The 25,751-nt window shown below is 46.5% G+C and overlaps 1 protein-coding gene across 1 annotated transcript in view; it reads left to right on the top strand.

The window, feature by feature from the left end:
- Vwa3b (von Willebrand factor A domain containing 3B) overlaps positions 1 to 25,751 on the top strand; it is a 178,044-nt gene that overhangs the window by 52,291 nt on the left and 100,002 nt on the right. The window contains exon 8 of the mRNA XM_075978890.1: positions 11,624 to 11,749. Within this exon, the coding sequence (XP_075835005.1) occupies positions 11,624 to 11,749 (126 nt within the window). The remainder of the gene's footprint in view (positions 1 to 11,623; positions 11,750 to 25,751) is intronic.

The raw sequence follows: 25,751 nt of genomic DNA, 5'->3' as shown, positions 1-25,751 counted from the left end.
GGCAGCTGAGAGATCTTAGTCACCAGCCCAGCTCACTGATGAGACGTGAAATGACAGACTGGCTTTGCTGGGATCATCACCAGATCTTGCTTGCCAGATAAGAGGGAAAGATTGTGCAATGAACAAATTAAAAGGAATGTGTCATAGCACAAGGTCGTACCAAAAGGCAGTGATACTTTGCCGGGTCTGTTTTGTTTGTCACTGGTACTTTGGACAAAACTGTACTAGAAAAGCTCCTCTGGGACCAGCAAGGTGGATCAGCAGATAAAGGCACTTGCCGCCAAGTCTGAGGGCTGAGTTTAACCCCTAGGACTCATATGGTGGAAGGGGAGAGCCAGTTATTGAGAGCTGTCCTCAGGCCTTCATGCAATGGGTATGCTCACATGGGCATATAATAAATAAATAAAACTGCAGCAAACTCCTGTTTTTAAAGAATAAAATCTGTTAAAAAAAAGGTTGGTTATTTTTGAAAATTTTCTTTTTTGTGTGTTGATGGCGGGGAAAAAGCATGAGCTAAGATGGCGGGGAAAAAGCATGAGCTAAGGACATACATTTTAAAACTACATTTTATTTACTTGAGCATACATCAGGTTGCTATGTTCAAAGGGAAAAAAGGAGCCGTCCTCGTCTTGGCAGACACATGTGATCTTTAATTAGACGCTGAGTCTAGTGGCCCATCAGTCAGGCCTGGCATCACGCCGCCTTGTTTCCAGTCTCCAATTTAATTTAGAAGCCCTGGTTGGTGCCTGTTTGTAGCTGTTTCCATTGGCAGCAGGAGGTCCTCTCAGAATTCGCCTTTCTTTTCCCTAGAATTGAACTTAATTCAGTGGCAAGGCCAGAGCAGCTGCCCTTCCAAAGCCACTACCACATTATGGTTGATCCGGTGGAAAGATGGGATGACCCCCAGACTTCTGCTCCTCCTGCCTGTTCTGTGCCTTGAATTTCTTATCGTTGCTGAAGACATGCCTCTGGCAGTGAGGGTTTATCGAGCGTCTTCCATGGAACTTAAAGTCTCACTGGGGTGAAGATGAAGAAACTTAAAGAAATAGGTGACATAGCTCTGGACCAAGGGACCCTAGACTCTCCGAGCATCCATTCACTTCTGCTCTGAGACTCAAGTGGCTCCTTCCCTCATTGCTCCAAGAGCACAGCTGATGTAGAACAACCCACCTGTAACTCCCCTTCCTGGGCCCTTACTTCACACATTTGAAGATCCAATGGCTTTGTAGGTTTTGCTCCCTCACTAAGAGTGAGCCCACATGGCTAGGGACCCATGCATTCCTGCCTCCATCCTTGTCCAGTTAGGGCTTCCAGCATCCTTGTGGCCTATTCCCTTGATAACTGATGGTGGCAAGATAAGTTCTAGTCTTAGCTGAGACGCGGCAGTCAAGCCTAGAACTAACCGAAAGGGTGCAAGTATCCAGCAGGCGCACGAGGTGTAGAGAAATTCATCAAAGGTCTTTTCAAATTTAAACTGAGTTGCTAGGAAAAAAAAAAAGAGAGCTCGTATGAATTCTGATTACATTTGAATAACCTTGCTTTGATTTCAGACTAAGAGAGCCCTCCAGATGTGTTATTTAAAAGTCAAGAGCTGTGCTGGGCTCTGGGATATGCTGTGATGAAAAAGGGGGGAATCTCAATTAGAACAGTCTATTTGGAGGTATTAACCAAGAGTCACAGGAATATTAGTTATTAAAAAGAGATAAACTTAATTCCATCCTTAAGGGTACCACAGTCAGATATCTTAGCCAGTTTTCTATTGCTGTAGTGAAATACCCAAGGCTGGGCACTTACAAAACTAACCAAAGACAGCAATAACAGCAGCAACAAAACCAGATTACTGAGCTCACGCCTTGAAAGGTTGAAAGTCCAAAAGGATGGCTCTGACTCATGAGGGCCTTGGCCTGCATTTCGTCATGGCATAGAGGCAGGAATACATCTGTTCTTCGCGTCTCTGTTCTTTCTTTGCCCAGGTCTCCACCTCTGTTCACCAGTACCATCCAGAAGCCTGGGCAGGTGTGTGCTTCAAGAGGACAGGAATGGACAGTTAGCTGCATTTACAGTGTTCTGCTTAGGTGAGGAATAGGAGGGCCAGCAGACAGTTACACATTGTACCTGCGCTTAGACCTCAAATTGCCCATCCTTTGTATTTGGAATTGCTGTTGAGACAACAGAATGGCTCATTATGAAACATACATACTCCGTGGCTCAAGAGAACTCGTTTTCTCTCCCAAATGGTGGGATGACTCTATACTATTTTAAATTAACTCGTGGGTAATTTCCATAGAGTGGGACTGAGTGACGCTCCACACGGGGCCTCAGGCATTAGGGCCGTGAGTCCAGATCCTGCCATCAGATTTTAACATATGTCACACCACCACTTCATAAAACTGCGATTTCACCACCTCTTACATGCATGTAATGTGGCCCTTTTCTCATATCCACTCACTAATCTTAGGTCTCTGGGAAATGTTTATTTTTTGTAAAATATCTTATTGATTCTTTGAGAATTTCACCCAGTGCATTTTGATCTTGTTCACCCCAGTGCCTCCCAGATCCACCTCCACCTTACCAATATCCCAACTTTGTATACTCTTAAATAAATCACTAAGTCCAATTTGTACTCCCTGTATACTTGTGTGTGGACCCAGTCACAGGAGTATGGTCAACCTACCAGTAGCCCGGAGACCGAATCTCCTCCTCCTAGAGGCTGTTACCTGTCCATAGCTCTTCAGTAAGGCATATGGGTTTACGAGCCTCTCCCCCTTCATGCTACAATGTTGACTGGCTTGAACTTGTACACGTCTTATGTAGGCAACCACAATAGGTGTTCCACTCTAGCTGAACGCCCCAGTGACACTTAGCATCTCCACTTCAACCAGTTGTGAATCTCTGTATGAATCATATATGGCACCAAGAAACATCTCTGATGGGGTCTGAGGGCTGCACTCATCCACGTGCCGAGAGAGATGAACTGAGAAGGATTCGCTGTTGTGGCCGTTTGGTAGAATAATAGTAGGGCCCGTGAGGTCTTTGATCACAGGTTCTTGGCCAAAGTTACAGTTCTAGGCCCGTGCTCCATCCTATGGAGTAGGCTTAAATCCAATTAGAAACTGATTGGTTGCGTCCGTAACATTTACGTTATTGCCCTCCCAGGCCACGTCGGTTGTTGTAGTTCATAGGGTTCACAGTGGGGTAAAAACTGTTGATGACTGTTTTTCTTCCACAAGCCTGTGAGAGCTAGCAGCGGGGAGGAAGCTTCCTGGTCGGTACCAACTTCATTTCTCCATGTCCTGTGACCTGTGTGTGCTCTCTTCAGCAATAGGGTCTCGCCATCAAAGTCTGAAGGGCAACCAAGAACAATGGCAAGGTCCTGTATTATTTTAGGAGTCTCTGACCAACAACTAGAGGGGAGGTGTCCCCTACCTGTTGTTGGCCTTTTAATTTAACAGCCTATGGCTTCGGGTAGGAGCAAAATCTCCTTCATAGGGTAACTCTGATCAAGTTCTTCTATATGGAATATATGTGTATACACACACACACACACACACACAAAGCTTATATTATATGAAGTATGAAGTATGTATATATGAGGCTTATAACATAGTAAGTTTCCAACATGTTTTTTCCTAACATCCTCAGTGTTAATAATCCTTCCCCCATCCTATTCCTCTGACCTACCCCTCCCCCATCGCTCTTTCCATTTGAACCCTGCTTCTCCTTATTTCCCTTTGGTCTCTTGGAAGTTTTAACACAGTTTATAATCTTAAAAGTGTGCTGCTTTCTTAAAATAAAACTCTTTGCTATTTTTTCCTGATGCCTGCCGCCTTTGCATGGTCATAGTCAGGCTTTTTCAGATCTTCATGACCAGATAGGGGTAAGAGACCATAGCCAAGCTGCTGCTCAACTGGATCAGACCTTCACCCAGATGAGGAAAGGCAACCTAAGGACTGGGCTGGAGTTTGAGAGTCCCCACAAGTACTTCTGTCTACCACTGTCTTCCAGGGCTGCATTGAGTGTTCCTCAGACTGGGCCATACCTGCTTTCTTTCTGGTTGTTTTCCCCTTCCTGACCTTTGACCCATAGCATTTCAGGTCCTCAAGACAATCCTGCCTCACCTTACTGTAAGACCTAGAATAAGACACAGAGCGACTTGTTTAGGTTCTGCCACAGTTGATGTCTGGATTCCCGAGAGCATAGGCATTTTCTTGAATGACCCCTGGGTTATATACCACTCAGGAGAGTTTCTTGCAGTAATAGTAGCCGTATATTCAGATGTGGGCAAGTCCAGGAGAGAGAAAGGAGCAGGTGGTAAATACGTTATAACCCGCCAAATAGAAGCAAGGAAGGGTTAGATTTAATAACAATTCTTGGTCCTGTGCTGAGTGATATGGAGGGAACACAGCAAGCAGATACATTGTTTCTATGCTCTAGACATTCACAAACCCTCTGCCGGGGTTAGCCTTTGCAGCCAGAGCAGCAGCTAAGCCTGCACAGTGAACACAGGAGCAGGGCTGGAGGCCAGGCTGCAGAGATGAGTTGTGTTACGAGCAGCTGTCTCCTAAATATAAGCTCCTTGTTTGTGAGGGATTGCCTTAAATTAGACTGGACTCGAGAGGATGTGTATACTAACGGCACCAGCACTGGCTCATGCTTCTGTGTGTTTCTTGGAACCGAGGATGGAGTGACAGCCAGGAATACGCTCCAACAGCCAATGGCGGTGTAACAGGTGCAGATCTGAGGCTCGAGAACAGAGACTCGAGTTTCCAGGGTCTCGTACCTCTTTACCATACACTGCACAAAGATGCACGGGAAAGGAGATAGCCTATTAAAGGGGAGATACAGAGGAGCCTGGAGATGTGCCATGCCTTCCCCATGGCCTGGCTCCAAGATGTCAAGAAGGGAGAGGAGGAGGGATGGGGTAGAGTCTGCAGTGATCTTTCATGGTCATTAACATAGTCCTGGTTCTCCAAAGTTGGCATAGCCTGGGCTTTTCCCAGCATGCCTGCTGCCTGAACAAAGCTAGAGAGACTGATAAAGTCAGCCAGGCTTTCCACTGCTGCCACCTTTCATCCTGTTAGTCCTGCGATTTCCTTCTCCTCTCTCCTCTTTTTCCCTCCTGTGTCAGCAGAGCAGTGAGTTTGTCCTGGCAGCAAATGGACGGAGAAGTATTTGTTACGTTCCTTGCTGCTATGACCAAATAGATGACCAATACAACTTCAAGGAGCAAGGGTTTATATTGGCTCATGGTTTAAGGGTGTCATTCATGGTGGTGGGGGTTAAGGCCTGGTGGCCTGAGTGCAGGGCAGAGGGTCACGTTGCAAACACAGTCAGGAAGCAGAGAGGGATGGGTGCTTAGCTCCATCTCTTTTTTTTATGCCATCTAGGACCCCAACCCATGGAATGGTGCTGCCCACATTTAGCATGAGTCTTCTACCCAAGAACCTCCTTGTATACACGCTCAGAGGTTTGTGTCCTAGATGATTCTAAATCCTGTCGAGTTGACAGTCAGTGGTAACCATCGTCGTGGTTGTGAGTAGGGGAGCTCATGTTTACAAAGGTAGGGATGCCACAGGAAGCTCAGTTGTCTGGGTAGCTCGTCAACGATGGATGATGGCTGGGTGAGGAGTAAGCTTTGGAAGAAGGGTGTGCTGAGCAAGTGTGGGTGAGGGAGAACTGAGCACCATGATAGGGAGCATGGGGTTCCTAAGGGCTGGCAGGACAGTGCCATAAGCAGGGCCCTAAAGGTAGAATAATGACGTAATGGGCACCCCTGAGTTCTGGACTCGGGTGCTCCCCTGCTCATCACTATATTCTTAGCACCCATGTAGCACAATCCCCACAGAGTAGGTGGTCACATCTTTGCTGAAGGCAGATCTCAACTTGACTATGACAGCTGGACTCACCCTGCAAGTGGGATGTAGAAGATTTGACAGAGAGGTGATGCTGGGCAGGAGCATGTGCGGTCACAGCAGAGTTCAGCTGTCCCGGGTCTTATTTCACTTGTCAAACTGGCCAGTTGGAGAAGTCGGTGCTGGCTTCTCACTGATCACAGTGGTCTCATGTGTGATACTGCTCCTAGGTGAGGCTAGTGTTTCAACACGGCCCTCCAGATTGCCACCCAGAGGTCAGAGGTTGGGACAAGCATGGGGCTCTCTGGTCAGAGGCTTCTTGGCTATCTCTATGAGATTGCTCATCTTGCTTCTATCTGAGACTGGTCTTGGCTGGCTTAGTCTTCAGAGGTCAGGACACATAAGGCTTCATGCAGATTCATCTCCTCTGGCTCAGCCTGAAGAATTTCCAATTCACAGAACCCACTGAGTGGCCCGTGCTTCATCCTCTGTCCTTTTGTACTTCTATTGGGTGTCACTGTCTCCTAGCTGTAGTTCTCAGATGTCTAGCTAAGCCCTGTGGAAGGAAAGAGCCTCTGATCAGAATGCTAACCCTCCTCCTCTCCTGTGTAGTATCCTGTAGTTAAATGGATACACCCCAAATCAGGCCTTTATACACTCTAGATTTTTTTACCAGCTGGTTTTGTTCCTCCTTCTTTTCCTTTCCCACAAAGCAATTTGTAGTTTAATCACCAGTGAATGTAGAAGTCTATAGTGTCCCGAGTACAGTCTCCAGTCACTGTAGTGAAAATCCCAGTTCCTGCCAGAGAGTGATCACCCATTGTGACCACCCCCGATTTCCTGTCCCTGGATGACCGGAAGCTACCTCCTTAGAGGCTTTTCCTTTGATGTGGCTTTGGGGAGTACTGCCCTGAGACATTAGCAAGAGGAAAGCCCTATCTCATTTGAGACTTTTGCAGAGCGAGTCCTGTGGTCTTCAGGTTTGCATTTGGCAATGGTGTGAGATTCTTCCAGAATCCTAGAATGGAGCTCGGCATACTTCGTGCTTCGCTCCTTGAGCTAGAAATCGCTGTACAGCTGTGCTGACCTCCGTGCTGAGGTCTGTCAGGGCTTGCCGCTCGTATCATCGGGATGAGAGCCATTAATGCCATCTTCCTCCATCTCATTACCTAAGAAAAAGCCGGGACGCTAGCGTCCCTTTGCATCTGTCCTGCCCTTCTTGGCTGCATTTCTCAAATCTGTCTTGACGTCGTCATGCCAGTCCTTTGGTCTGAGTCGAGAAGTAGTCACGTAGGGGCCCAGAGACTGAGTGGTAGCCGGTCTCCATCCCTGGTTATAGAATCTTGGGTTTCTGTCAACGATGATATAGACAGGAGTGGTCAGTGTACACTTTGGGGAGGGGACTCCAGGGCCCATTTCTAGGGAAAGCCAACAAGCCAGACAAGTGATCTAGCTGTATCACTCATTGGCTTGATCCTTGACAAGCCCCCCTCTGCCTCCATTTACCCAGCTGTAAATAGTGAATAGAATTTGCCTGCGGGATTGTGGTGAAATAAAATGGAAAAATACATAGGAATTCCCAAACGCAAAGTCATATAAAAGGGTAGCTTCATGCCATATTTCTCCCAGGTGATACTCATGTTTTAATGAGTTCCAAATTGCTTCTCTGAGGTCAGAGGTCAGTGCAATGGGGGATGTTTGGGCAGAAGGCTCTTTGAGCCCTCTAGAGATATTTCTGTGAACTAGATACTATGTTTTTGGGTGGGGCCGGCCTCAGCTGGGCTGGTCCTCAATGATCAGGACACAGGACATCATGTGGATTTGTCTTCTCTGACTTAGTCTGGTGAATTACCAATTCACAGAACCCAAAGAGATTTCCTGTGCCTCCTCCTTTGTCTCCCTGCATTTCCAGAGGGCCTTTCTCTCACTCAGCTTTAACTATCAGATGTCTAGCTAAGCCTCTTTGCTAGAGTTCTAGAGTTCCTGATCAAAAAGGCCAGGCAGGTATCCTGCAAAGGTGTTTGTCATCTGACAGTTTGACTCCTCTGTTGACTTTCATGATAGCATCACCAGTGGCCCCTGAGCCAACACAGTACATCTGTCAGAATAGAAGGTGGTTTGTGGGCTCAGCATGGATCTTTAGGTAAAGATGTGTTCCATTTGCTTAACCTTGTTTGCCTAAGGCACCTGATTGGTCTAATGAAGAGCTGAATGGCCAAGAGCGAGGCCATAAAGGGATAGGCGAGGCTGACAGGCAGAGAGAATAAATAGGAAGAGAAATCTAGGCTTTGAGGGAAGGGAAAAAAAGAGAGGGACATGCCCTGGGCAAGAAGCCAGGCAGTTGCCAGTGAGCCAGACACAAGAAGCTATAAAAGTAAGATATACAGAAGGAAAGAAAAGTAAAAAGCCCTGAGGCAAAAGACAAATAAAGAAAAATAGGTTAACTTAAGTTAAAGGAGCTAGCCAGAAACAAGCCTAAGCTAGGCCTAGCGTTCATAACTAATAAATAATCTCCTTGTCACAGTTTGGGAACTGGTTCATGGCCCAAAAGAAAGCCTGGTGTGTAAGGTCTCCAGCAATTGTCCTTCCTTTTATTCTTTTTCACCCTCCCCCCTTTTTGGTGTGTGTGTGTGTTTGCATGTATGTACATGTTCACCTGTGTAAGCAAGCACACATGTGCAGGTCAGAGACTAACCTGTGTCCTTCTTGCCTTCCAACTATTTTTGCTAGGGTCTCTTTGTTGTTTGCTACTCTGTGCGCCAGGCTACCTAACTTCTCGGCCCCTCCTGTCTCTGCCCTCTGTTTTGCCTTAGCAGTACCCAGACTACAGATGTGCACGATGGTGTCCAGCTTTATATGCACTGTGGGGATTCAAACCCCACAGCAAGCTCTTCAGCCACTGAGGTATTTCCTTAGCACCCCCAATTAGTGCTTGAAGGAAACATGACTGAGGTTTCGAGGAGGAGCAGAGCAGTCAAGCTCAGCACAGAACGGGTCTCATTAGATGTGGCAGAGGCTGCCAGTTGCCATCTAGGTCTACTCCTTAGGACAGGACTTGGGCTTTTCTAAGGGCCACAGTGCACTTGGTTTCTAGTGGAGTCGGACAGTGCCCTGTGATGAGGCTCTGGCCACAGGTCCGTAGTGAGGCTGCTGTGTAGAACTTCAGGGAACGGTGTCCGAGAGGGAATGACTCCCTAGGGGATAGTTGTCCTGCCTCTGAAGTGTAGTCAGGATGTGCCACCTGTCATTCTAGAAGCCACCTTGAATCTAGTGTGACTTTAGGACAGGGGATCTGCTGGGTGATGCAGCAGCAAGATGAAGTGTGGGCCTTGACTTTTATTTTTAAAATAGTCTTGAAATAATTGTAGAGTAATATAGTTATGAGAAATACAGACATGTGAAGTACCATTTAGAGGGCTTCATCCTGCAAAAATTACAGGAGTTGCCACAGCTGGGATTTTTAATTTGATACACTTAAGGTCTCTTATGTTGGGCTGGAGAGATAGCTCAGAGGTTAAACCAGGGTTCAATTCCCAGCACCACATGGTGTATAACAACCATTTGTAACTCCAGTTCCGAGGGATCAAGCATCCTTTTCTGGCCTCCAAGGACACCGTATGCAAAACCACTCAACCACACAATATTTTTAAATCTCAAAATAAATGAAATTATGTTGTGTTTTCACTGCCGTGCCTATTTCCCCCCTGCTCCTACAGCCTCTTTGACCCCTAGGGAAAGCCTTCTAAGGCCTGAATCGTGGTGACAGCACATGTTGTCCCAGACCTGACCATGAAGACACAGAAGTCTGAATGAATCATATCATTTCAGAAATGTCATACAACCAAACCTCACCCTGCACTAAGACAGCAGACTTTCAGAAAAGAAGGCTGAACAACCATTGCTACCTTAGAGCAAAGGAAAGACTAGTGAAAGCGGCTTCAAGGCGGCTGGATACCTCAGCTAAAGCAAGAAGGAGCAGGAATGTTGCTGTCGTAGATGACTCAGTTCCACTTATGACTGTGGCTTTCATGAGACGCTTCTGCTTTCTTCCCTTATCTTACTGAAGGAGCGTGTATATTTTATGTTAAGCTATTCTGGCTGCTACAATATTTATAGGCACTGGGTGCATCCTAACACTGCATGTATGGTTAATGGGGGTAGCAGCATTTCTCTGGAGGACATTTTTATTTTTCTTTTATTTTGGCTTGGTATTGGTTTTTTAAATAATGGAATACTTTTATTAATTCTTTGAGGATTTCATACATGCATGCATGTATTGTGATCATCTTCACCTCATTCATCCCCTCAGCTCCTCCTGGATCCATCCTACCATCCAGCTCTTGTCAGAGGGAGTTTGCTTGTTGGTTCCCAGCCGCCTGGCTAGCTTAGACCCGAAATAATCACACAGAAACTGTATTAATTAAATCACTGCTTGGCCCATTAGCTCTCACTTCTAATTGGCTAACTCTTATATATCAATTTAACCCATCTCCATTAATCTGTGCATCACCACGAAGTCGTGGCCTACCAGCAAAGTTTCAGCATGTCTGTCTCTGGTGGCAGCTCCATGGCTTCTCTCTGACTCCGCCCTTCTTTCTCCCAGCATTCTGTTTAGTTTCCCCTGCCTAGCTAAGTTCTGCCCTGCTGTAGGTCCAAAGCAGTTTCTTTATTCATTAATGGTAATCACACGTACAGAGGGAAATCCCACATCATGCTCTCCCACCTCCTCCCACCTTTGTGTCTTTTCTCCATTCTTTATATAACACCTAATGTCTAATTTATGCTGTCCCTATACCCATATGTATGTAGACATCTACTGGAGTGTGGTTGACTTAATGAAAACTGCTCTTCCCTCCCATAGAAGCCAGCAAATGCAGAGAACTTCCCAGTTAGGGATAGGGGCTCACAAGTCCCCTCCCCTCTAGGCTAGAGGGTTGACTGGTTTGATCTTGTATGGTCTTGTGGAGGCAGCTATGGCTGCTGTGAGTTTGTGAGCACAGTGGCCCTAACATGTCCAGAAGACACTGTTTTGGTCCGGTCTTCCTTGCCTTCTGGCTCTTAAATCTTTCCACTCCTTCGTCTTTAGTGGTCTCTGAGACTGGGAGGGAGGGGTGGAATATGGGTGCTCTGTCTGTGGCTGAGCACTCCATAAATGCTTACTTTCTGCGCTGTGACCAGTTGGGAGTTTCTTTGTCAATTGCCAAGCAGTTTGAGAACTGCACTAATCTATGAGTCTAAAGATGTGAATTTAGAGGGAGCTTGGTGTTGGTCCTTTTAGCAGTATCATAGCGGTAGGTTCACCCCTGAGCCTGTGAGCTCCCCAGCTACAAATTCTTGGCCAGATTTATAATACCAAGCATGTGTTTCCTTCTGCAGAGTGGACCCTACATCCAAATAGAAAGAGACTAGTTACTCCCATAACACTTCTACCCCTATTGTACCCTTGGCCATATCTTGCCATACTGGTTTTTATTGCCGCTGTCAGGATTCTCAGTTGGGTAAGATTATTGGTGACCTGTAGTCTAAGCTGCCTTTGAATTTAGGGCAGTCCTCCCAGGAACCTTGGCCTCCTGAGCACTGGGATTACAGGTGTATACTACCATGCCTGGAGGGGGGTCCCAGTTCTGGTTTTCATAAAGAGACTAGGTGGGGAAATGTAACTTGATGTTCAGAGATGCCCTCGGTACGTTGATGTGCCATGTCTACTAGGACCCCACAGAGTTTGGGGGGCCTGTCTCAGCTGTTTGCTTGCGTTGTGCTTCCTTTTCCAGGTGCTGGTGTCAGAGAGGATGTGTTTCTCATTTGGAGAGAAATGGAAGAAGCCTGCAACACACTGGTTCAGATCCGGAATCTGGTGGACAAGTCTCCTCAGTCGGATGTGGTCCCCGAAGGCTGCAGTAGGTGCTGTTTATACTGAAGTTTGAAGTGCAAAGTTGTCAGAGATATTGAGGGCTGGGGATGCCAATGGGAGGGGTGGAGTTCCATGCTTCGAAGCAGAATTCCTTAGCTCAGCTCAGAGGTGTTTCTGGGGAGAGTCTCTGGGGCTGTGGGATGTGTGTATGTGTGTGCATCATGCATGTATGTGTGTGCACATATGTATATACACATGCTTGTGCTCATGTGCTAGACAGTAGTTAATGCTATAGAGGCAGGAACTGCCTATAGCAAGAGGAGGAAACAAGGCTTGGTATAGAGCTAGGCTCAGTTCTGAAGACAGCACAGACATCCACAGTGTGGAGTAGAGGGGCCCCATAAATGGAAAATTACTAAGAGGAGACACAATGAATAAGGAGGCTTCTGTCTGGACTGATACAACAGGATTCCTGCTGAAGGCTGGATCAGATATGGTGGGCATGAGGAATTCCATTGAAATATTGAACTTGGTTGTTTATCAGTTGGGGGTAGGGTTCTGGCCATAGTATTTTATTAAGATTTCTGTTAGCTATGCAGAGCTGAATACGGAAGTCCAAAGATTGAGGATATTTGAAAAGAAGACACAGAGCAACTCAACTCAAGCTTACTCAAGAGGCATGTGGGGCTTTGTTTGTTTTCTAGATAGGATCTCTTCCTGTTGCCCTGGCTGTCCTGGAACTCACTATGTAGACCAGGCTGGCCTAAACTCCCAGAGATCCGCCTGCCTCTTCCTCCTAAGTTCTGGGGTTAAAGACGTGCGCCCCTTTACCCGGCAGGGTGTGCGGGGACTCAGTGATGGGTCAGCTAGACTTGGCCCTGCCTACAGACCGAACCACATCCAGACTGACTGTGGCAGGCCACCGTCCACTTGCCCTCATACACCCACAATGAAAGCTGTATTCTAATTTAAGGCAATCCTTCTTTGAGCAGCAGAACACCATTCATTGAAGGTAGACACAGTCTGGAAGGGATAGGGTCGGTGAGGGTTTGTAGTGCCGGTATTAAAAAGAAGTTACTAAAATGTACTTGCTCTTCTCGGTCTTTAGAGACCATTCATGCCCTAGGTAGCCATGACAACTGTTCCGTGACATTATTCTTGGGGACGTGAGCAAATGTCTATTGGCCCAAGATAGGGAGCATGTGACAGACCACAGCAACAACACCACCAAGACCCAACTTGATGAATCCATGAGTCTATTGGAATTGCTTACAGGAACACGGATAACTCAAAGGTGGTGCCTTGTTGAAGACCCACACCAACAATGGTTGACAGCTCACAAAAGCTGGAACCAGGAGCTCTCTGCCCAACTGGCAGTCAGCTCTACAGATCTAACAGTCTCCTGTAGACCACTTGGCTGGTCCTAGGGTCTCCTCAGCAGGTCTTACTGCTTATGTGCTTTCATAACCTTGGGGAGGGAGAGGCTTTGGGGATCTGATAAGTTTTAGGGCCTTCCTGAGACTTATGAATTACTTACTTTCCTAGTCTTAAGGGGGCCCCTTTTAGAACTCCTTGAGTCTTGAGGGTCTTCCCCGAGCACAGGATTTTTCAATCTGGAGGAATCTATTACACAGAGACAACAAGCATCTCAAGTGGGCACCCACTAGGTGTCAGGTACTGCCCCAAGCGTGTGATTAGCTTATTTCATCCTAAATAAAACAAAACAAAAACCTCTAGACTGGATCACTGTTGTGGTATTGAAGCTAAGGGACAGGAAGGTTATGGAAATGTCCAGGGGTCACACAGCCAGCAGAGGAGTTTCTTCTCAACTGTCGCCCTTTTTCAAGTTAGCAGTGACGCTGTGTCCATCTGAGCATCACACTGTCCCAGGCACTACTGTGCCTGCTCTAGTCTGGAACAACAAGAGCTTGCCTTGGTTTCTAGAAGCTCTTCCCTATCACAGAGCATCTTTACTGGTGAGAAACAAGGAGATGACAGAAAATACTTTTTCTTCTACAACCAAATATTGTCTGTAATAAAGGGCTGGAGTTTTATAGCAAGAAAGACTCATTTACTAACCCTGTGAGGGTAGCCCAAGACATTCTCCTTCAATCTTTGTTGTGTAAAATAACTAGAACATTGGTAGTTTTTTATTTTTTTCCTTTTCTCTTTGGGGGCCTGCCATCCAGCTCCCAAATAATGTATGGAGACTTATTTTTACTTATGAATGCCCGGTCTTAGCTTGGCTTGTCTCTAGCCAGTTTTTCTTAAATTATCCCATCTACCTTTTGCCTCCGGGCTTTTACCTTTCTCTATTCTACATACCTTTCTTTTCTTCTTCCTCCCTGTCTGTGCGGCTGGGTGGCTGGCCCCTGGCGTCCTCCTCTCCTCCTTTTCTCACTCCTCCTTCTTCTCTCTCCTCTTTATTCTTTCTGTCTAGCAACCTGTTTCTCTCTCCTGCCTTGCTATTGGCCACTTAGTTCTTTATTAGATCAATCAGCATAACACAGCTTCACAGAGCTAAATAAACACAACATAAAAGAATGCAACACGTCTTTGCACCGTGAAATACATGTTCCACAGCATAAACAAAGGTAACACATCTTAAATTAATATTCCACAACAAACACCAGTCCAGATTTTTGCAGATGGTAAAGAATGTATGATCAGCACCAAGCAAGTCCGCACTATTCCTGTGAGTTTAAGGGGATTGGTGCATTCATTCATCCTCTGTGAGTTCTTAAGTTAGTTGGGAACCTGGTTTCTGCCAGGATGAAGTAATAACAGTAGCTAACCTTACCTGACAGGCACCGCTCTGGGCTCTTCACTGGAAGCTCCTTCTCCAGCTGTCCCACAGTCCTCTGAGAGGGTCTGCAGTGCTGCTTTGGGTTAAGTGGGTAACTCGCCCAAGGTGACGTTGCTAGGACATGACAAACCCTGGATTGGAAAGTTATAAAGTTTTTCCATCTTGGAATCTACTGATGTCTGCCTCCTTCTGCCAGACATTCTTATTTGGTCCACATGTAATGGTACTTGGATTTTTTTTTTTGAGAGAGAGAGAGAGAGAGAGAGAGAGAGAGAGAGAGAGAGAGAGAGAGAAAGAGAGAGAGAGAGTGAGTGTGTGTTGCAGTTGAGAGCCTCCTGCGGAGCAGATTTTGAAGTCCCCGAAAGCTACAGTGTCTCTCTGTATTGCTCTTGTCAAAGAGGCACTATGGACATATACAAAAACATATCACACACATACGCACACACACATGCACACACACACACCACACAAAATAAAAACAAAAAATGGATGAGCTGTGGGTCTGAAATTCTATAATGATCTATAAAACCCTTCATTTCAACCGAACACATTCATAACCCCCAAAGAAAATAACTCTGAGCAGCCATTTAAAAAATAGTCAGGATGTACCTCTTATATTCTAAAGAGGAAATTTGATCACACCCATTCCTCCATTGGTTAGTCATCTAAGATTTTCTCTGAATTTGTCCCCAGCATCTTCATGGAGAATGTCTGACTACCCACCCCCTTCTAGTCACAGCCAGTGATCAGCGAGGCAAAGACCCTGTGTCTGCTTTCTGGGAAGGCGGCAACCATTCCTTCAGCTTGATTGCTCAAGCCCTAAAGACTAAAGGAGATAGGGGTGGGAGATAGGGAAGGGGAAGGCTTGGATTGTCATTTGGGTAGAGTACAGATGAATTAAACAAAGGGTCTCTGGAGCTGGCTGTCCTCATAGTTGTCACTGATTCACCCCCGTACACACCTCCCCTGGGGGACCTGGTGGTTAAGGACCAGTCTGCACATGTAACCATAGGGTGGGGGTGCACTATCTGGCTGACGTGACTCATTAGCCCGATGCCTGGGATAAGAAAGCAGCAAAACCCACACTGGGAATTGATTTGTCTTAATCCCAAGAGCAGGACATAGAAATTCCTTAAGAAAAAAATATCTAACCCCCACTCCAAATATATATAAAACAATGTTAAGATGGTGGACACTGAGCAGCAAGGTGTCCATGAGGCGCAAGGCAGAAGGGAGGCAGCCCTAGCTCTTCACAGTTGATTGCCTTGCGAGGTGGCCACGGGGCATGGAGGATTAAGCCAGGAGGAGCTTGTCAAAACCTGCTAAATTTGCAGAGATGGAGCTGAGAGTCTGGAAGGAACAAGGCAGCTCACAGCCCAGCATGCCAGAATGGGAAGAAGCGCATGCCCAAGGCGGCATGCAGAGGCTCCTCCTTAAGAATTCATCTGAATACCGAGCTCTTCACACATGGAAGAGAGTTGTCTGGCAGGTGGGTGGGTGGAGGGGTGGGCTACTGGAAGGAATTAGGAGAAAAACAGATAATGCTCACATCGCCTGGGGAACAGAGTCAGAGGACTTTGTTAGGACTACTTGGGAAGGTTTTAACTTTACTGGTAGGGAAAGAGGAGCCTCACGTAGAGCTCCGCTCTGGGCACTCCTCAGATGCCATCAAAGTGAGACGCGAAAAGAAAACAAAACCGTTTCCAGGTAACGGAACTACATCTCACAACAGAACTCAGAGACATTTGCATGGCACAGAACTGTTTAACACTCACCAAAATCGAATTCACAATGCTTGGCATTCAGTCAAAGATTATTGTGCAGGAGAAGAAGCAAGAGAAGGCGACCTTTAAAGAGAGAGCGAGAGAGAGAGAAAAAAAAATCAGTCAAAATTGTCAGGGAGAGGCAGAATGATGTTGCAGCCAAGAGAGACGGTCTGGTCATGGTCCCCTGTGCTGGTCAGTATTTTGTCAGCTTAGTACAATGTAGAGTCACCTGGGGGAGAGGTAAATTTAATTAAAGAATTGCCTCTATCAGATTGGCTCGTGGTCATGTCTGTGGGGGCATTTTCTTAATTGTTAATTAGTATAGGAGGGTCCAGTCCATCGTGGGCAATACTTTCCCTGAGCAGGTGGACCTGGGCTGTATAGGAAAGGTAGCTGAATATGTGCCAGTAGGCAGTGCTCCTCTGTGGTCTCTGTTTCAGCTCCTGCCTCCAGGTTCCAGCCTTGAGCTCCTGGCCTGTCTTCCGTTGATATCAGACTATGATGTAGAAATATAAGGCAAATAAATGCTTTCCTCCCCCCGAATGCTTTGGTCAATGTTTTATCACAGCAATAGCAAGGAAACGTAGGGCAACTGGCCCTCATCCCTGCTCCTTCAATTCTGAGTAGCCCAACATGAGATGCCTCCCCGATGGATGGAGGCCCTGGGCTTGGAACCCAGTACAGACCTGCCATAGTGAAATAGTGGTGGGCAATTCTATGTGATATCCACCACCAGGTAGGCCACTACCTGCAGAACGGGCAGTCGCAACTGTGTTAGGCACATAGCTGACTGTTCCTCTCACCCTTACTTTAACCTCAGCTGCAGAGCAGGGATTAAGACGTAGCTTACCATGGGGGAGGGCCAGAAAGGTAGCCCAAAGATTTGTGATAGTGCTCAGGTCCAGGCTCGCTGCATAAGATCCAGTGGCTAGTAGAAAGCTGGAGGTGGGCCAGAGCTCACAGACGGAGCCTCTAGATCAGCTCTAGCCTCAGGAAGAGACCCGTGTACAAATGGGACGGGTGGTAGTTTTAGCCACATCATATCTGATTTTGGAGTGCGTTCGAGCACACCCCTCTGGAGCCATTGCAGACCCCTGTTACTATGGGATTCAGGTGCAGCCCATCTTAGCATCATTGCTGATGGCCAAGAATCTGTCTCGATCATTCTCTCCCCCAGTTCAGGTGGCACAACTGTCATTTCTAAGAGACACCTAGTAGAGACTTGTATTGCAAGGGGACATACTTGAGGTATTTTGGGTTACATCCCTGCCAGCTGATGGGCCTCAGATAGCCAAGACTATGTGGGTTCTTCCAGCTGTGAGACTCAGAGGTAGCTTAGCTTAGCGTATGCTGGGATGGTTAAGGGACTGTATCACCAACATTTCCCCAGCCTCAGAAACCATAGCATCATGGTCAAGATCCCATTTGATGTGAGTATAACCATTGGAATCACAAGATGTTGTCCTGGTGCTGAGTGCTCAGCTGATCAAACCTAAGGCTAGAGATATTCTAGGGACCTCCATCCTAGGAATGCCAGTAGATGGCACCCCTGAGGGAGTTGTAGTGATAGAAGACAACACTGGGACCGCTGTCCCAGCTACCATCTCCTGTGGTGGTGGCAATGGCGTTGTATCAGAGATTCACCGAATCAGTTGGCAGCTCATAGCCGTGCGAACCTGGGTTGTAGCCTAGTAGTTGGACTCGTCTTGGCAGGTTGTTGGTGGCATTGGTAGCCATGGTGTGACCAGGGAGCCATAGCCTGAGACTGATCACTCACTATAACTGTGTTTAGAGCCAGACAGGATCCTCCAGGGTCTGATCTCAGGTTGGTGACTGTGAAATGAGACATGAGGGCCTTTCTAGGTCACAGGGAGGGAGTGACTTATGAGGACAGCCTGCTCACTTGATGTGCTGTCTTGGTTCTTTCTGAACAATGCACCATCAGCATATTCAAGAAGTCCAGGCTTGGGTTGCCCTTTGTTCCTGAAACAGTAGCCACATTCCGACAGCAGACTCATGCTTATTTCTATCTGGGTGTCACCCAGTGCTGACGTGATGAAAGCAGACACATGATTGCATGTGTCCACATGCATCTAGCAGGTGTGTCCAACCTCTTGACATTGAGACATGCAGTTGTCATCCACAAGGTTCATGTTCAAGGTGTTTTTAAATCTCTCTCTCTCTCTCTCTCTCTCTCTCTCTCTCTCTGTGTGTGTGTGTGTGTGTGTGTGTGTAAGGACGTTTTGCCTGCAACTATGTCTATGTCCCCTATGCATGTATGGTGCCCATGGAGTCCAGAAGAGACCATTACATTACCTGGGACTGGAGTTACAGATGCGTATTAACTACCTGTGGGTTCTAAGAATTGAACCTGGTCCTCTAGAAGAGCAGCCAGTGCTCTTAACCACCCAGTCATATCTCTAGCCCCTCACAGTATTTTAAACAAATATCTGATTTGGGATTGGGCTGCATGATAGCACCCAGAGTCAGGAAACTACAACACGATACCTGAGAGGTAAACAATTTACTTTTGAATAAACAACAGACCAAGGATAGAATCAAGAAGAAAATTAGTATTTTCCCTGACACAAAAGAAAAGGGAGACACAACGTCTCAAAGCCTCCAGCAGAAGCCATAGCAAAGTGAGAGTGTATAGCAAGCAAGCTGTGCCCCATCGGAAAAGTGTGAAGGGCTAAGACTACTGCCACTGCCTCTCCAAGAGCTGGGGATGGGAGAACCCACTACGTCCCACGTGAAGATACGGAGAGAAATCAAGATCTGAGCGAGAGGGAGGAAAAAGGATAAAACCCACCAAAGACTGGCAAATCACAGCTGACACTGTAGGCGGACAATCCCTGACTTAGGCTCAGCAAGGACAGGACAGGTGACACCAGTAAACCCGAGAGAGGAAGGAGGACTGACATTTCACAAGCGAAGAGGTCACTGACGTTGCCGGGAACAACTGTGCATCAGCAGGGTTGAGAACCTGAAAGACATGGGCAGATTCCTAGACAGCAACTTACCAAGACCATGGAAAACCAGAAACTTTGATGATTTGATGACAAGAGCACACGAAGGGCCATCTGTAGTATACCTACAGCCAGCAATGAACCTACAGCGAAGTCTATGGACCTTCTCTGAAGGTCTAGAACAAATCAAGCATGCCCGCTTCATCACCTTTATTCAGCGCAGCCCTTGAAGTATGAGCCTGAACCATCAGATAAGAGAAGGAAGCAAAGGTGTTCAGTTTGGAATCCAGTGAGCTCCGGCTTTAGTGAGGGAGCCTTTTGCAAAATAATAAATAAATAAATAAATAAATAAATAAATAAATAAATAAATAAATAAATGAAAAGGTGAGAAGCGACAGAGGATACTCAACACTGGCTTCTGGTCTTCACACACGTGGTTATGCACACACAGACACACACACACGCACACACACACACACACGCACGCACGCACAGGCTAAATACCTGTTTAGACATAAAAGATTTGAGCTTTTCATTAGCACATGCTACTGATGAAGGGATACGTCACCTGACATGAGATCATGACTGACTGAGCTGCGCACTGTTAGCTACAAACAATCACTAGGATTACAAACAATACAACAAAGGAGATGGAATGTGATATCAAATTGAATGGAAATAAAACTCTTAGGAAAAAACTAGAGGAGAGAAAGTGGGTATGGCCAATAGGGAACGGCAGGAAGGGAGTGTTACCAGTCCCATGCTGTTCAGGGGGTGCTGGCTTCCACAAATTAAATGTAATTGGCTATTGTGGTTAATTATACCTCCATACAGAGCTATTAATAAAGCCCAGGAGGAGGTGCTGGCTGCCCAGGGGCACTGGCTCACTCACCTGGGCACTCCCTATATGTAGGATCCAGGCAGAATCTTCACCATGATTGCAGTAGAGAGCATCAAGCACAGTGGACTGTATGTCTATAGATTAGCAAGGGTCATGCCATGAGTGACGTTAAGGAAAGAATTCCACTATAAGTCTACCAAAAATTAAAATGAAAATTAACTCAGTCAGTAAAGGGCTTGTCTCCCAAACAAGCCTGAGTTGAATCCCCAGAACCCATGTAAAATGCCAGGCATGGTAGCACAAGGCAGAGACAAGGGCATCTCTAGCTCAATGGCTAGGCACTTTAGCTTGATGTGAGACCTTATCTCAAGGAAGGGGTGGTGTTCCTGGGGAAAACACTTAAGGTTGTCCTCTGACCTGCACATGCACATGTGCTCACACAGCCACACACACACACACACACACACACACACACACACACACACACGCAGCCACCCATACCTGAACACACACATACATGCAGCCACCCATACCTGAACACACACACACACACATGCAGCCACCCATACCTGAACACACACATACATGCAAAAACACTGAAATACTAGAAAATTTTAATGAAAGCAGCATAAGGATTGTATACTGCAAAAGAAGATACAGATCTTTGAAATTAATAAAGTTGGGCGATATGCTTGTTGAGATGGCTTTCTTCCAAACTGACTTACAAGTTTAACACAATCTCTGCAAGAAACCTCAGCTGGCTTTTTGGCAGAAATTGACAAGCTGTTCCTAAACAAATTTGGAAATGGCAAAGGACACAGAATAACCAGGAATGGTCTTGAAAAAGAAATTGGAAGATATGTGTGTGTCATCTTTAAAATCTACAACAGAACTGTAATAACCAAGGCTGTGTAAGGCTGTCCCAAAATGAATGCATGAAGGCCAGGTATGGTGGCATTGACATAATTTCAGTGTTCTGGGAGCCCGAGGCAGGAAGACAGCAAGTCTCTAATCAACTGGGACTCCAAAGTGAGTTTCCACTGAGGCAGGACTATACAGAAAAACTCTCTGAAAACACAGATGCATAGGTTCATGGAATGGCCCCCAAATAAATCTATATATCTATTGTAGATTTAATTTTGGCAAGGGTATCAAAGACATTTCAATGTGGAGAAAATAACCTTCCAAAAATGGCATGGGAGCAGCTGGATATATGCATACACAGTACTCTTGGCCTCTTATCTCACCTGTAAACAAAAAAAAAAACTTACCTTATAGTGCATTAAATACCTCAATGTAAAAGCTAAATTATATTACTTTGGAATGAACCTACACACAAATATGCATTGTCTTAGGCTTAGCAGCGGTTTGGTTTTGGCTGTTAGCAATAAGAAGAGCAGCAGAGATAAGATAAATGGGACTGTGGTGGTTTGGTTGAGATCTCCATTGAGTGGAACTGTTTGGGGAGGATTAGGAGGTATGGCTTCATTGGAGTGGGTGTGGCCTTGTTTCAGGAGGTGTGCCAGGAGGCCTAGTCTGGCTCACCCTGTCTGCCTGCTACTTCTCCAGCACCATGCCTGCCTGGTTGGCACTGTGTTCTCCACCATGATAAGAATGGACCCACCCTTCGAAGCTGTAAGCCAGCCCCCAATTACAGGCTTTCTTCTACATGTTGCCTTGTTCATGGTGTCTCCTCACAGCAATAGAACAGTGAGCTAAGATAGAGACCTCAGAAATGTGTGCTGTTTCATGCTTCAGTGGGCACTATGGAAAAAAGGAACAGGCACCCAAGAATGGATGTAGTTAGAAATAAGATGTTCGTGAAGATTCTAGGTGAAGAAAAGCATTGAGTGGTTACAGTTTGGAAATAAAAGACTGATAACCCAGCCTTCACTACATACATATGAGAACTTCAGATGTCACAATTACTCGAGCTCCCAAAGTCCCTTTAGACTTTACTCTTTTTAAACTCATCTGTCCACTTTATATTCAAATCCTAAGTTGGTCTATAGATATTTCCACAACCTGGCTATTTTAACATTTTTAAAGAAAGATTTATTATTATTATTTTTCTAAATTTTAGGTGTATAGGTACTTTGTCTATGCACTATGTACGTGCGGTGCCTCTAGAGGCCAGAAGAGAGCATCCAATAGTCATTCGCCAATGTGTGTGTGGGTGCTGGGAATTGAACCCAGGTCTTCTCAATTACACACACCCGCTCCTGTCGTGTAATGGTTAACATTCTAGACTCTGAATCCAGCGATCTGAGTCCGTACCCTGGTGGAACCTGTTCCTTGAGGAAGTGACCTGGTCAGTATCTCTCATCAGCTCAGACCATGAAACCATGTAATATAAACAGACTGCCCACGCGTGCTTCAGCATCGTTGGGGGCCTGTTTCACGTTTCACCTCTCAATTGCTGAGCCATCTCTCTAGCTCCCAGCCCAGTTGCTTTAAAAGTTGCTGTTGGAGGTATAGGTGGGTGCCAGCCTCAGTGGTCCTCAGCTGTTCCCACTTGCGAAGGCCATGGCATGGAGGCTTGTTGGAGCACGCTGCCTGTGATTCTTCTGCAGCCTGGGCTCCTGATAATGTTTTCTTCTTAACCCTGTGCGGGTTTGTCACTGGGCTGAACTGTTGCTCTTCACGCTGAGTAGTCTGTGGCAGGCGTCACGGTTTAGTGTCCTCCTAAAGCTGCCCCGCTCACAGCTGAGAAGCTGCCTGTATTGAAAGCCATTTCCCATGCAGCTCTCAGAGTGAGAAGCAGAAGAGAATGTGAGCAAAGTGTGGCCCAAAGGGTCCTCGTTCCTTCCTGTGTTCTCTTCATTGTTAGAGCTTCGCTTTCTTTTTCAAGCCTGTTTCTTTCCCACCTCATTCTTTTCTCTCCTCCTCTCCTCTTCACTCTCAGGGGATCCTAGGAACTAGAGACCCGAGGGTTGGAATAAACAAATTGGGTGAGTGACAGAGCCCTTCACTGCAATGGAATCATACTTTGATTTTTACAGATTTGAAATTAACAAGAAGGAAGTAAAAAATAAGTAAGTAAATAAATAAATAAAATCACTTTATAGTATTCCAGGGGAGAACAGGCCTAGAACTCCCTGGGACTCCATTTTATTCTCCCTTGAAGTTAAGAGTTTCAAACAGGTTCCTGCCAGCTACCTGATGTTCCTTTCAGAGCAGGGTCGAAAGCTTCCTGTTTGGACCCAGGCACACATCTGACCTTCCACACCAGGGCCTCAACCCTCACGCACAGTGCCCAGGACACCACCGATATTTATCTCCATCTTTGCCGAGAAGCCTCCAGGAGTGATGGTGGGTTTCTGCCCTCAGTCTCCACCCTTCCGCCTGGTACCTGCGAGGTCCTGGGCACATCCCTCATCAGTAGGTGCTCTAGCTTTTCACTGCTGAGGGAGTCACCCCACAAGAGGGACTGGGATTTCCTAGAGTCTGTCTCCCTCTGTTCCCAGCTGCCCTCAATTCTGTTCCCTCCCTTCCCCCTTCCATTGTGTATCAGGCTCTGGTGTGTAGACCACAAGCCCTCCATAATTCCCTGGATAAAGAGACTCTGAATCTAAATAACTTCAGATTCCCAAGCAGGATAACTGGGAGTCCTGTTTGCAGTGAGCCCCATGCTCTGGGGGGGAAAAGTCTTAAAGTCATCAATAATCCCCAAGTTTTTAGTTTCTCCAGCTTTTTGCCTAAGGAGCCTTCTTTCTGAGTAGCAGCAATTGGTACTCAGTGGGGGACAGAGCATATGGCCTTTGCCAGGAGAGCCATCAGATTGATGTTATCTCTAGAAAGTGAGTGCCCTCATTCAGGGACAGCTTGTGGACCTAGCATAGCAGGAACCATGTGGCAGCGGAGTAGCTTTCAGTGGAGGGGGAGAGAGGGCGCAGTTTGGTGGGGGGTGGTAAATCCTTAATGGTACCTTACAGATCTCACTTTGAGGGTAGGTGTATGAGTGTCAGAAGGTGTTGCTGTGGGGGAGGGGGGACTGATAAGCCGTACTCAATATCATTTTGATTATGTCCCTGGTTATACCACGATGCTTTTCAAAAGCATTATTCAGTATGGCTTCATGCCTGGAAAAAAAAAATGTTTTGAGACTGATCAGTAGGACAGTGAGGACCAGGCAAATAAATTCTACAATGTGAATGTGCTCCACGGTCTGCTTCCCTCGCGTGGAGCTCCAAGAACATCTTTAGCAATCTGTCATGTGGAGGTGTGGATGCCGTGTGATCAGAATCACTGTGAGCTCACACCTCTGCCGTAAGCGAAGGCTCGGGAGGTGAGAATTCATACGACACTCTTAATTAAAATAACTGCAGGAGAACTGGGAAAGGATCCCTCAGTGAGCGACGCTAATGAACAGATGATGTCCTTCTCCTTCCCTTCCTCAGGCTAACAAGGCTCAGCCACTAATTGGTGTAATTAGCAGTGGATGACTATGAAAAATACTTCACTCTCCCCTCATTTCTCCAGATCTGGCACGCCGGAGCTCTCTGCTTTGGTTGCTTGGCTGCCTCTGATTTCGTTTATGAGGCTCAGGTTGGAAGGGGTCTTCACCCCCATTTTGATGATAATTGGGAGCCTGGCTCCTGTCCTTAAGTGGCTGCACCTTTGGTCCTGCCTGATGCTGGAAGGTGAAGGTTCATCTTATACTCTTTAAAAACCCTTGCTAGGACTGGTTTATATGGCTTCCAGAAAGTTCTTCTTCTCCTAAGTTTGGATTTATCCTTGATGAAGAACCTTCATCTTTTCCTTAAGAAGGTAGGCCCCCAGAGCAAAAGGATACGTGTTGCTATGGAAATCATTGAATGAAGAATTTGAACAGGAAAAAGGAGGAAAGGGACCAGCTATATAAGGAGGACATAAAGAGGAGCCCAAGATGCAGAGAGTGATTAACAACGACTGAAGACGTCATAGGAAGGCATCTCCAAGGATGCTCATCTCCCCACAGACAACCACATCTTTTAGCTGCTTACAGTGGTGCCAAAAGCTCCCAGGGGAAGCTCAAGGGGCTGAGTGTTCTGGGAGGCAGCTGCTTGAATTCCTTGAGAAGGGTAGGAAGACATTGTGGTTTACATGGACGCCAACGGCTGCCGTTCAGGATGTCGCTCAGAGGGGCTTTTGATGCCACATTGGCTTGAAGTTTGAAAGCAGAGCCTTCCTTCTTTAATCAGTTCCGACTCCAGGAGGTTTCAGAGTGAGTCTGTCGAGGCATTGTTTTAAAATCTGAGGACGATGGCTCAGCTGACACACTCACAGGCAGCCTCTTCACACATTACCAAGGACTAATTGGCTGCAAGCTGTTTTATTTCCCCAGGTTCTGGTCTAATTATATAGCCCCTTACATGTGGTAAGCCTAGCAGTAAGTTAATCTTTCATTTAAAGATTTATTTTTACTAAAAAATTGTGTGTGTGTGTGTGTGTGTGTGTGTGTGTGTGTGCATGCATGCATGTGAGTTTAGGTGCCCTCAAAGACCAGAAGAGGACATTGGAATCTTCAGAGCTGGACTTACAGGCAGATGTGACCTGCTCAGTACAGGTGCTGGGAACCATATTCGGGTCCCCTGCAAGAGCAGTACATGCTGTTAACCACAGAGCCGTCTCTCTAACTCCGTGCTGGCTAGCTTTTGACAACTGGATACAAACTAGAGTCACCT

This window comes from Microtus pennsylvanicus, chromosome 7, assembly GCF_037038515.1.
Source record: "Microtus pennsylvanicus isolate mMicPen1 chromosome 7, mMicPen1.hap1, whole genome shotgun sequence".
Lineage (NCBI taxonomy): Eukaryota > Metazoa > Chordata > Mammalia > Rodentia > Cricetidae > Microtus > Microtus pennsylvanicus.
The sequence above is the reverse complement of the archived record's forward strand: the minus strand, read 5'-3'. Positions and strand labels throughout refer to the sequence as shown.